A 12,121-nucleotide genomic window follows, 5' to 3' on the forward strand; every position below is an offset into this window, starting at 1 on the left:
ACGAAGGTTTGAATGGTGGGCGTTTCCATCCCACTATTTCCTTTTGTGTGCCCACCTGAGTTTTATATCTGCCTTTTCTTTGGTTCACGTGTTCATGTGTCATGACCTACCGTGATAGGATAAGACTGATAGACATCATATGACAAAATGACAGCTCATGTCCGGATTTTAAGATCCACACCGTCCATCAGTTGCGTCATCTAACTTTTGGCCTCGATCCAAAAAATCACAATGATCCAAAAATCAGGTCCGCCTCAAACAGTATAAAACCATGCCTAAGACCCCTAAATTCACTCACAGGAAGCGGATTAGGTGCGGCCCTGGTTTTGGGACCCTTGATATACATGTATAGTATATCCATGCCGTCCATCCGTTTTTCCAGATCATTCTAGGACATGAGCGAAGTAGATCCAAATCTAAGGTGGAACACACCATAGGAAACAGTGGTGATTGAATGCCCATAATTAAAAAATTCTTTGACCCACCGTAATTTTTATTTACCATCCAACATGTTTATAATGTCATACGGACCAGATGAAGGGGAAAAAACAAACATCAGCTTGATCCAAAACTTTTGTGACCCACAAGAAGTTTTTAATGATCAATTACCATGGTTTCCTGTGGTGTGGTCCACCTGAGATTTTGATCTGCTTCATTTCTGGGTCCATGACCTAGAATGAGCTGGAAAAACGGATGGACGGGGTGGAAATACAATTCATATATCAAGGTGGCCCCATGGTTAGGGTGAGGCCGGAGCCGCACCTAATCCGCTCCCAAAGTCATGTGGCTGGGCCGCCTTAGTTTCGTAACAGTATTTTTGGGACGGTGGGACCCACACTCGAATTGATGGTGTGTGTCCAATCACAACTCTTTCCTCCGACTGACTTTTGGGTTCTGATGGACGGGCTGGATCTTATGCACGTTTTCTCCCTCGGTTAGTGGTAGGCACGCCTTGTCTTGCCTACGCCTATAACACGCAACTACTATAATTTCGACCACCATTCTCGTACTTGTAGCATGCTTGCACTCCAATCTACACCGTCTAATTTGTGGACCCACCTTGTAGATGTTGGAAAGATAAAAATTTCCTATGATCAAATGGTCCTAAATAAGTGATTGGCGGCCGTTGAATGATGTTTGAAAAAGGAAACTCGTTAGCGGCCGAATTAGCTGGGCAAAATCAGATAGCTCGCTCATATAGGTCAATACTAACCGTCCAATAGGCGGTCATCAAACTGATGGTTAAGATAGCCCTTAGTCCAAACTCAATGAGCAGAATGATAAGACTGCCCACACTGGCATTTTTTATTTTTTATTTTTACCCACACACCCACGCCCCACGCACACCACATGGGCACTCGATCCCTGGTCTCATTGTTGAAACAGAGGCGTGTCTGCCACTGAGCCATGGAGCCGGACCCCAAACTCAGTGGTCATCATATGAACGGTCTAGATCGATGAACAACTGGGCATTTCAGGGATCTTCCATGCTGAAAGATCACCACTGTACACGTGTCAAAGAATCATGACTTTCAGAAATTCTGATCTTGTGTACCATCAGATGGGTGGGCCATGGCCTAACTGAGCAATCCAAAAACCCAATTGCTACGTTTTGTCCCTTGAATGCAGGCCATCTGCTCCGTTTTTTTCTCTGGACTTTTAAGCTTCTATTTTACAGACTAATCACATGGCTCCCACAACCTCACTGGGAGACCGGTCCCACAAGTCCCTACAAAATAAGCTTATTCTACAAGTGCATCACCTGGGGCCCACAAGTGTTTGTGCATGGGATCCAAACTGTCCAACAAGGTTGCCCCACCATCGAAATTTGGGACACCCAAAATTAGACCAATCCAAGGATCATGCAGGCCACCATGTGACTTTGGAGACTTTGGATGGTTGTTTATTTCTTTTATTTACCTTGCCCACCATACTTTGTATATGACATCCAACCTGTTCATCATGTGAGCCCTACAGTAATGTTAGGATACTACAAAACTACAAGCTATACAATCATTATATGCGCCACACCATAAAAAATAATGGAAGACTAAGATGCCACAAAACCATAAGATATACAATCATTATATGAGCCACACCATAGAAAATAATGGAAGACTAGGATGCCACATAATAAAACGATATACAATCATTATGTGAACCACACTATAGAAAATAATGGAAGACACCGCTGGTCAGGTTGCATGCTATACACCCTAGTGGCCCCACCAGCACTTGCAGACTTGATAGGTTTTTGGGCCATAACCCACCCATACCGATCAAAGCAAAATCAATGGTCAGGAGTGTTGCATATGCTTTTGTGATGTTCCAAATTACAGCTTGTATACCATGCTCTCATTGTCATTGCCAGTGCAAGACATTGCATTACTCCCATCACCCTTTCAATGGCCAACCTAGGATGCCTTGAGCCAAGATTTTGAATTGGTTAGGTGTGGCCCATTGTGGCTAGGCCAGGTCCTGCCCATTTACAGCCCTGATTAATCATTGGCAAATCGGGATTACCACAAATCCTGACCATCCAATTTTACCCAAGTCCACAAAAGTATTGTGATTCTTAGACCCAGTTACGGATTACCAAATCAATGTGAAAAAAAATAAAAAATAAATAAAAAGACATTTTGCATATATGCCCATATGCAATAATCCAGCAGCGGTCATTATCTGGGCCATCCAATCAACACACGAAATCAAGCTGTCGAAGCATCTTTGAATTTAAAACATGTGTACATGATCAAACACGAAAATGCAAAAAGAAAAATAATCTCTAGTCGTGATTCCGCCTCAATTTTAGGACGGGTTGATTTTCATGGAAACTGGCTGTCATTGGGTTGAATCTAGGGTGGCTGCTGATTGAAGCATTTGTAGAATTGTGTGGGCATCCAAACAAGAACATAACAAAAACCAGGCCATTCCCAAAACTGCTCCAATCAGATGCCTAACATCCAGGACTTCCTTTTCTGTTTATGGCAATCCATCGCTCCAATCAAGATTCAAATATGCAATTTTAGCATGACCTGGAGCTGTTAGCAAGCATCGCATTCTTACAAACACGTGGTATTCAATCAATGGGCCAGATTATCAAAAACTATCTGTCCCTACTTGCATTTCAGACGATATTCTCGACACCTCCCGACTATGCTGATGTGTGCAAAACCCACATATTGGAGCATGACATTGATTCGCTTCACACGAAAAATACCGAAATGATCCCCCGCTCTCATGAAACCATGAATGCAACATCAGGTTCTAATTGCACCATTCATTGGCAATAGATGGGACCAGAGTGTACAATCATGGAAAATAAACATCAGATCCTACTGCTGGTTTTGTTGTCTTTGTTGTGGGTAGTTGGGATTTTGTGTAGATTGAAGAGCCACCATACCGGATTGCAGATTCTGCGTGTTGGTTTGCATGTTACCAAATCCGCCCTGCTGGCCATGTTGCTGTTGTTGCATCTGCACCATGTTTGCAGTATTGGCTGCTCCCATGTTAAACACTGCAACAAAAAGTTAACCACCATATGTATTAATCTACAGTAACTTTTGGCCAAAGGTGCGTTTGGTTGCACCAAATATCATGATATTTTGATATTTGGTGCAACCAAACGCACCCTAAATAATGAGAAGATCAAAATAAAATCTGAAAAACTTGTGAACCTTTGTTCATGTCAGAAAAGGAAAATAGCCGGAAGGAGGCAATGCTCATGAGGTATTATAAGATGCTTGAGGCAAGAATCCATAGTACCCTCAGGTTTTTCAGCTCTGTACAAGTTGGCCCCAAGACTCAGAGATTTGGAACAACTGATGTGATGGCCCAGTTTGGATGGGCCTGTACATCAAAATCCTCCCATATAACCTTTCAAACGGCAGCCAGCTAGATGGTTGGTAGGCCTCTTCAGATTGGTGGAATAAAAATTAAACATCAAAAATAAAAAAATAAAAAAAACATTTTGCCACGGATGTGTCATTTTCCAGTAGCGTGACAAATAAGGTAGCCTTGGAAAACAGTTTTCTTTTCCATGGTTTTCCTCAATAAAGCACGAGTTCCCTTCACTCCCAAAAACCTAGGTTTCCACATTTATTTGACAGACTACTCTCACTTTTTGACAATTGATTCCAGTTTTCATGTTTGCTAAACAAAACAAACGACCTTTTTAAAATTCATTTCCGCAAATTTTCATATCCATAAATTTCCTCAAATGTGAGGTTTTCTTTTTTGAATCTATTTCTTGGATTCCACCAATCCATAGCAGGCCCTAAAGGAAATGGTACACATTAAACCAAAAGGAAGCCAAAGATTCAATGGTGATGTTCTTCCAATCTGGGAGATGTATTGTGCATATGTCATCCATGGTGGGGTCCATTATATTAAAGGTATGGATCACTAAAAACATGGCCCCACTTGTACAAACTAAAACCCAAGCATACAATAGAGATATGCTTGGGTTAGCACGATAAGATACCTCAATGCTCCCTGCTATTAGGGTGATCGTGATTTAATGTGCATAGCGATGTAGCACCAAATGGCAGTTGGGAGGTTTTTGAGTCAGTCAGGCAACCTTGTGTGGCGTGCGGAACCCGAAATTCCAAACAGAGCCTCAAACACGAAACAATGCTTTGACAATTTCCGGATTTTACAAAACTGGTATTTCTTTCCAAAATCAAATGCACACATGACTGCATTGAGAAGAAGGCGATGGGGATGTATACATACTCTGGTCACTTAGGATTTGGGAAGCATGACTCCGCTGAGAATGCCCACCAGACAATCCAAACTGAATCCAATACAAAAACACGTTAGTCCAGAATTTCAACCTTGACCATGTCATGAACTAGCTCATCTTAGTACAATTATCTGATTAGACAGCATCGGTATATTTATAATTGCTATTCCTGCATCTTAAAAACAAGAATAGTGAAAAAAAACTTGCATCTGGGTTTCGCTTGTAAAACAGAAACTTGAATGTAAGAGCCAGCCAATCCAAACATCAATAGGACTCAGGGTTTGCTAACATCCCCACCTTCATGGGGACGTTAGCGACATCCCCGAAGCTTTTATTCGACACATGGGATGCCCAATCATCCATGTAACTGTCCATTCCTTCATACAACTAGGGACAAGCCATGGTGCAAAAACCATGACAATCGGATGATCCTAAGCATCCGATCAATAGATTGGAAAATAGACATCGAGATTGAGCAGAGAAACAAAATAGGTCCAATCATCATCTTGAACCATCTATCTGATAGATCCTACTTTGTATTGCTTATGATTCGGAAGTAGCACTATGGTTGGATGATTCTAACCGTGCAATCACGTCTTGTATGCACACAGTTGGAATACATTGGCCTCATTCCTAGGTTTAGAATCATCCATTCAGCATGATTCTTGCACCATAGCTTTCTCTCAGTGGTACTATTAAATGAACCATCCTGATTGATCATTGGGTTTCCCTAGCGTCAATTAAAAGCTTTGGGAAGGTTGCTAATGTCCCCATGAACGTGGGGACGTTAGCTATATATATACATCGTAGAGAGAGAGAGAGAGAGCAAAAATTCACCTGCACTCGGGGCAAAAGCGTCTGTGATGACATTGTAGCTGACATGTTCGAAATCTGGAATAGACCAAAAGAAAATAACGATTTACCAAACCACGTGTGCATGGTTTAAATCTTCACTTAGATCACATTTGGATGTCCTATAAGTAACAGGACGGGGGGATGCTTTCCAACTAGTACTAATATTGTTTTGAGGTGGAAAGAGGATTCATGTAGAGTGGATGGAAAAGGATTCATGCAGCCGACCTCAATTAGTTGGGATAATACTTGGATGATGCTGATGCTGCTGATGATGATGATGAGATGGAAAAGGCACAAAAAAACACAATGTAGTCTCTGTTTTCCACTCTGTGAATCACAATTTCAACTGCAATTTGGGTAGGATACAAATAGACCCTTCTGCAGCTTTTTCTACTAGGCACTTACACAAATGATTTTCTTTCTTTTCAAATTCAGGAAACCAGTTGACGGGATAGTCCCGCAGAGATTACTAAAACACAAACCATGTCTGATCATAAAAAACAAAGGGGAAAAAAGAAGTCTGACCATCTGAGAATTCGGCGATGTTTGAGCAGCATTGAACAGGGCGCTGTTAGCGGTTCCACCAAACTGGCCTAGATGGCTCCTCAGCTGATTCCCTTGGCCAAGTTGGTTTTGCCCCATATTATGCTGCATGTGACTGGTCTGCAATTGCCTGTTCGAGAATTGCTGGTGACCTAGTGATTGAGAATACTGCATTTGATGTTGCCCGTGTACCTACGACGGTGACGCTTTGTGTTAGTCCAACAAAGGAAAAAATGCACAAACCCACAGAAACATTACAAACATGTGGAACTACAGTTTCATAATCATATAGGAATTATATAATATTCGACCCAAGAAAGTATACAGTACTTGGGGCCTCTGTTGTTGATCTGATAGGCCCCTGACTGTGGAAGAAACATGATAAAATAACCTCCAAGGTAGTACAAACCTCGAGTCAGTGGCATGCGCATGGATAGTTAAAAGGAAAAAATGTATCAACAGTTAGACATCCAACGGGAAAAGGCCACAGTTTAGATTACCAAAATGGAAGAGTTTGGGGCACAGTCCTGTTCACAGCGGGGCCTGCAGATCATGGTCTAAATCACAGGACACTGAGGACCACTCATACAACCTGAGGACCCGAGTATGATATACAGAATATCCTTGATTCAAGGATCATGTAATTCCAAGCATAAAAAAGAAAAGCAAGCAGAGATACCTGTTGGAACTTTTGCTGACTCTGCCCCTGTAAGTCTTGTAGTTGCTGAACTGAGTTCTGTGACAGAAATTGGATAAACAGTTAGCACAGCAACTCAAATAGGATGGTCCATCAGATGATTCCAAGTAAGATCCAAAGAAGCAGACAATCCAATAAGAATAATGGATGGAAAAGTTAAGAATCCACACATTGCTCTTGCATTAAATCCAAATAGAATTAGAATTTTAACTATTGTGGCCTATGTAGAAAGGACACAACACATTCTAAAGAACGAGTTGTGTTGACATGAATCCATGTCCACATGTGCAAAACTCCTGAATTGGGCTCATATAAATAAAATAAAATTATTTATGTTAAATTATTATCATCTTTAATTTTTGGGATACTCTTTACATCTTAATCATCAACATCAACACCATCATCTAAGCATTATCCCAACTAATTGGGGTCAGCCATGATCTTGTTCACCAGTCCGTCTTTTACATCTAAATTACTACATTATTATTAATCATCATAGCCTTGTCCCGACCGCCTGGAACATTATGAATTCTGTTTCATTAATTATTCCCATCTAGGGCCCCATCCTCAACTATCATACAGGCATTCATATTCCTTCTCAACACCTTGATTGAAGCCCTCATAAGTTTCCCCCACATCCTTCTTTCAGACCATTCAACCCTAATCAAAGTTCCGTTCCTCATCAGAACTGTGCCTGGCTTTTGTAACACATGCACAACTCGTATCGATCAGCTCTCCATCATTTTATCTTGTAATGGAGATCCTCTTAGGCTTTTCAATGTCCTCATGGTGCAGGATCATTTGATCATCATAGTAAAGTCCATACGTGGACCTGACTACTGCCTGATTGCACATCAAACCACATTGATGGTCCGGTTGGACTGTGGTCCCACCTCCCTCCCTAGTAGATTGGAGTATTACTTGGGCAGCTCCTAAGGCTACTTTTCTTCTTATTATTGACTTGTGGTACAAATAATAGTTAACTTATTCTTATGTAATTAGTGAAGGAAGTTGAACCAATAGGGCTCAGCCACAGACTTTTGGCATTTAATTGGGATGTGTAAAGAAGGCCCTACATATGGCACTGGAGTAGTACTCTAAATAAAGTGAAATGAAATGACATATACCAGTGTGAATTTTGGGATAAATTCCATTGAAGGTAGAGTGTTCTTGACAATTGGTTCTGAACTCTTACCCATTTGCTACGTGTATGAATGTGAGTCACTGATAAATCAAGTGAAAACAAGTGACAAATATCCTATGTTTTCTCTAAAACCAAGCCTATGTTTTCCCATGAGGACATTAAAACTGAAAAGAAAATGTAAAACTGTACCTGTCCCAGTCCACCTGGTGTAGAAGATTGCCTCAACTGTTGTTGAGCAAGGAGTTGCTGCTGTTGCTGCTGTTGAGGTAACTGCATCATTTTCTGCCTCTGTTGTTGCTGTTGTTGTTGCTGTTGTGCCTGTTGCTGAGGTGAAGGCGTGTTCATCATGCTTGTGCCAGGTCTAGGTGAGTTGGCATAGGGCAAGGGAGGTGTGGATGCATTGTCAAAGGAAGTAGACCCAGAAATGGCAGATGGTGATGGAACTGACCTTGCGATCAGTGGTGCTCCTGGAGCCTGTGAACAAAAATCCAAATTTCATTGTAGAGGGATTTGTTTTCTGCAAAAACTATGCAGAGGAATGAATAAGCACAAATGATGTAAATGCTCCAATATTATTTTAAGGAAAACTGAAAAGCAACAGAGAGGGCGAGAGAGATAGCTATAAGACAACCTGGGTTGCGTGCGTGTGTGTGTGTGTGTGTGTGTGAGAGAGAGAGAGAGAGAGAGAGAGAGAGAGAGTCAAAATCATAAAGAAACTATAAGGCAACCCAAATAACCCATGACATAATGAGAGCGAAATCATTGAAATGATAAAGAAACTATAACAACCCAGATAACCCATGATATAGTGAGACCACTCACTCTTCATTTTTGAAACACTTCCATCACAAGTTTTGCATTAGTCCAAAAAAGTATGTTATAATTTAAGGGCTTAACCTGGAGTGTAGATCCCTGAGGGTTGATGTTCCCAGATGGCATGGAAGAGGGAGTGTTTTTTGGGTATGCACCTGCAAAGATATAGATTCAATGCCAGTATAAATGCAGTATATATGGAAATGTCTCCATAATGTGTAAGAACTAAGAACTTAGAAGCCCAATTCTCCAAGAGAGATGTTTAATGATCCTACTTGAATGATGACAATAAGAAATAGGAGAACATTTACCGGAATTGTCAGCGAAATTCTGAGTGCCATCCCCAAAACTGAGCACATCTACCAAATGCATCGGAAGGGCAGATGAAACATGCCTCTGATCCCCAGGTATTCGTAATCCTGAAAAACCAAACTACTTAGTCAAATAAAAAATAGATGCCATGCCTGAAATTCCAATTGTGTCAGAATTCTTTCGGAGCCATTTACAAGTACAGCCAAATCTAGACTGGTGCCATGGCTTTGGTAGAACCTATCCAATATGTGGTCATGACAACACATAATGGAAACACATTGACAGAGATTCAAATGTCCTGATTCTTCCTCTCCAAATCTCAATTTTGATAATGACAAGAGCTTCCTGTTCAACTTACTCACTTTAGATAAGAATAGACAGGTCTGATCCTAATCCAAATTGAGATTTGTAGTGGAAAAGCAGGAGTGTAGAATCACACATCAGTTACTAATTCAAATTGAATTTATGCGAAGCACATGATCCCATCCACTGCACAAGCAGGAACTTCCAAATGCACCCTTATTCATTGTGCCAAAACCAAGAGCCCAATAAGGTAAGCAGAGCTTAAACCATAGATGAGCCATCTTTCAAATTTACGTAGCCAAATTTAACACTACAAAGAGAGGCACACCTTCCCCAAAGTTTACAGCAGCTCGAAGTAAATTCTCCTGTTCTTGAATCTTTGCAGCTTGCACCTTGTCCAAAGTGGGAACAATTGCAGGCCCTTGACGAGAACCCAAACCATAGGCCTTACGGGTATCAGCTATGACCTTTTCAGCACTCTCACAGGCTGCTGCAATCATATCAATTCTGGTCTGCAAATTTTCAAAATGCATACAGTTGAACAGAAGAAGCTTAGAAATTACAGGAATTATAAATGCCAAATATATCAAAATGTGAATAATGTCCTAGTCCGTACGAAATAGGCCCACAGTCTGATGAGCCATGTTTTTTTATCAAATGGATCCTACATTTGATGGGAGATTCTCCAGATTTCACAGATCAGTGTTTCTACACATTCGATCAGCGGCCTACAAATAGATTACTAAAAGGAAATTACAGCAACAGTCTAAAGAAAATGCCAAAGCATTAAATCTTCCAATCCGGAGGAGTTTTAGGGTTACTTCCCCCATCTGCAGGTTCCTCAAGATCAATTTTCTGGATCAATGAACTACAGGTGGCACTAGTATGGAATGTGCGCATTGGGACACTTCGCATTCTGATGCATCACAACTTATATTTCATATGTTAATATTTGATGAATAAAAGACCTTTAGAACACCTTTAGCTTTTCAATTTGTGCGGGTATAGGGAGGTTTTGTAACCCAAGTAATAACTGCTCTCTCTTGAGGTTGTCCTCCGCTTCCATCTCTGGTAATAGCTTTGATGACAGCATCACAGGTAGTACTGTAACAAAGTCCTTGTCAGAAATACTTGCAAGAAGATATCATAAAGAGCATCTCATGAATAAAATCTAGAGAATATGGCAAGCAATGAGTCAATCCATGAGCCAACCAACCTAACCTGCTGAAAAGCCAGGCTCAGGCTGAGTTTATCAAGTTTTGGCTTAGGCTCAGGTCAGAAAATGTAGCCTGTTTAACTGACTCAATTTGCAATTTATATTACTTCTATGTAACTAGTGTACAACCAGGGTTCTGAATATTGGTTTTGGAGTGCCTTTCAGCCCACTCAAGAACCGAGATGAAACAGCCCCGTATCAGCCCTAACTTTTTTTGCCCAAAACATTTAAAAAACAATATCAGGAAAATAGAGAAAGGGAGAATAAGAAATATCCACGGGGCGAGTATCATATAATTCCTATAATTTTCACAGGATAAAATGTTGTTAAATGACAAGAAGTATGGAAATGTGTAAGTGCTATGGTTTTATGCTCCTTTGGTTGTCAAATTTTGTGGTGCCAAAACATCAATCTATGTTTTGTATAGCTCATTGGTATATATGATCAAGACATTGCATCATCTCTTTAAACACTTTGCTTCAAGTCAAGAACGAAGAACTACTTCAAACCATTTCAAGAAATGCAAGTATAAGCTACAACGGAAGAAGTGATCTTGTTCAAGACCCAAGTCAAGTGTAATTCAAGCTCCAAAAAGTACAACTCAAGATTAAGTGTAATTCAAGCTCTAGAAGATCTCAAGCTCAATGTTACATCAAGTAAAGAGATCTCAAGCTTCACAATCTTCAAAGGTCAACTATCATCTGAAGAAATGAAGTCTCAATGATCATACCTCACTTTCAAGGTATGATTGACCTTAGGGTAGGTCATTTTATATACATAATTCAAATTGAATTACTTTACATGTATTTGGACTGTTCTAAGACTAGTCCTGAACTCTATTCGACTAGTCTTAGCTTTGGCTCGACCAGTCCAAGAAATTCCAAGACCAGTCCTAAGTTGTTGCAAATTTTTGAAATTTTTTGGTTGAGCTACGACCAGTCTTGGACTCTGTTCGACCGGTCGTGTGAACAATGCACGACTCGTCCTACAATCAGTCCTGGACCTACAACTCAAATTCCAACAACAGTTCCTGGTTTCTCACGACCAGTCGTAGGATGCTCACGACCAGTCGTGGACACCCTACGACCAGCCATGAAACGGTTTTATCCGATCGCATTTAAAATTTCAAAAATTTATTCGGTTTACGACCAGTCGTAGTGTCCTCAGGACCAGTCGTAGATGAGATTTCTGCAACTATAAATAGAACACGAATTTCAGAGTTTTTAATCGAATTTCAAGTAAAATCAAGGCATCACTCTGAGATAAGTTTATGTTCATTTTTAAGTTACATTGTGCATATTTAATATTCTCTTTTGTTAGCTTTATTAATTTGATTTTGTTTTATATTCCAATCTGAATTGAAAAGAGGAATTGTTGTATTCCTTCTTCTTGGAATCAAAATCAAATATAGCTAGCCCAACTAGTTTAATTTAAAATCAATTAGAACCTAGAACCATTTCAAAGTGAGAATTGGATATTGAACTTCCACATTCG

At 40.4% G+C, this 12,121-nt stretch overlaps 1 protein-coding gene across 2 annotated transcripts in view; it reads right to left on the reverse strand.

Annotated features, from left to right (window-relative positions):
• Window positions 1-2,609: 2,609 nt before the first annotated feature.
• LOC131256648 (mediator of RNA polymerase II transcription subunit 8) overlaps window positions 2,610-12,121 on the reverse strand; it is a 14,461-nt gene continuing 4,949 nt past the window's right edge. For both annotated transcript variants that reach the window (XM_058257600.1, XM_058257601.1), the window contains 10 exons: window positions 10,391-10,515; window positions 9,740-9,923; window positions 9,108-9,215; window positions 8,881-8,951; window positions 8,173-8,457; window positions 6,822-6,878; window positions 6,125-6,334; window positions 5,582-5,635; window positions 4,735-4,795; window positions 2,610-3,517 (listed from right to left, as the gene is read on the reverse strand). In XM_058257600.1, the coding sequence (XP_058113583.1) occupies window positions 3,336-3,517; window positions 4,735-4,795; window positions 5,582-5,635; window positions 6,125-6,334; window positions 6,822-6,878; window positions 8,173-8,457; window positions 8,881-8,951; window positions 9,108-9,215; window positions 9,740-9,923; window positions 10,391-10,515 (1,337 nt within the window). In that variant the 3' untranslated portion in view covers window positions 2,610-3,335. The remainder of the gene's footprint in view (window positions 3,518-4,734; window positions 4,796-5,581; window positions 5,636-6,124; window positions 6,335-6,821; window positions 6,879-8,172; window positions 8,458-8,880; window positions 8,952-9,107; window positions 9,216-9,739; window positions 9,924-10,390; window positions 10,516-12,121) is intronic.

Source organism: Magnolia sinica, chromosome 9, assembly GCF_029962835.1.
Source record: "Magnolia sinica isolate HGM2019 chromosome 9, MsV1, whole genome shotgun sequence".
Lineage (NCBI taxonomy): Eukaryota > Viridiplantae > Streptophyta > Magnoliopsida > Magnoliales > Magnoliaceae > Magnolia > Magnolia sinica.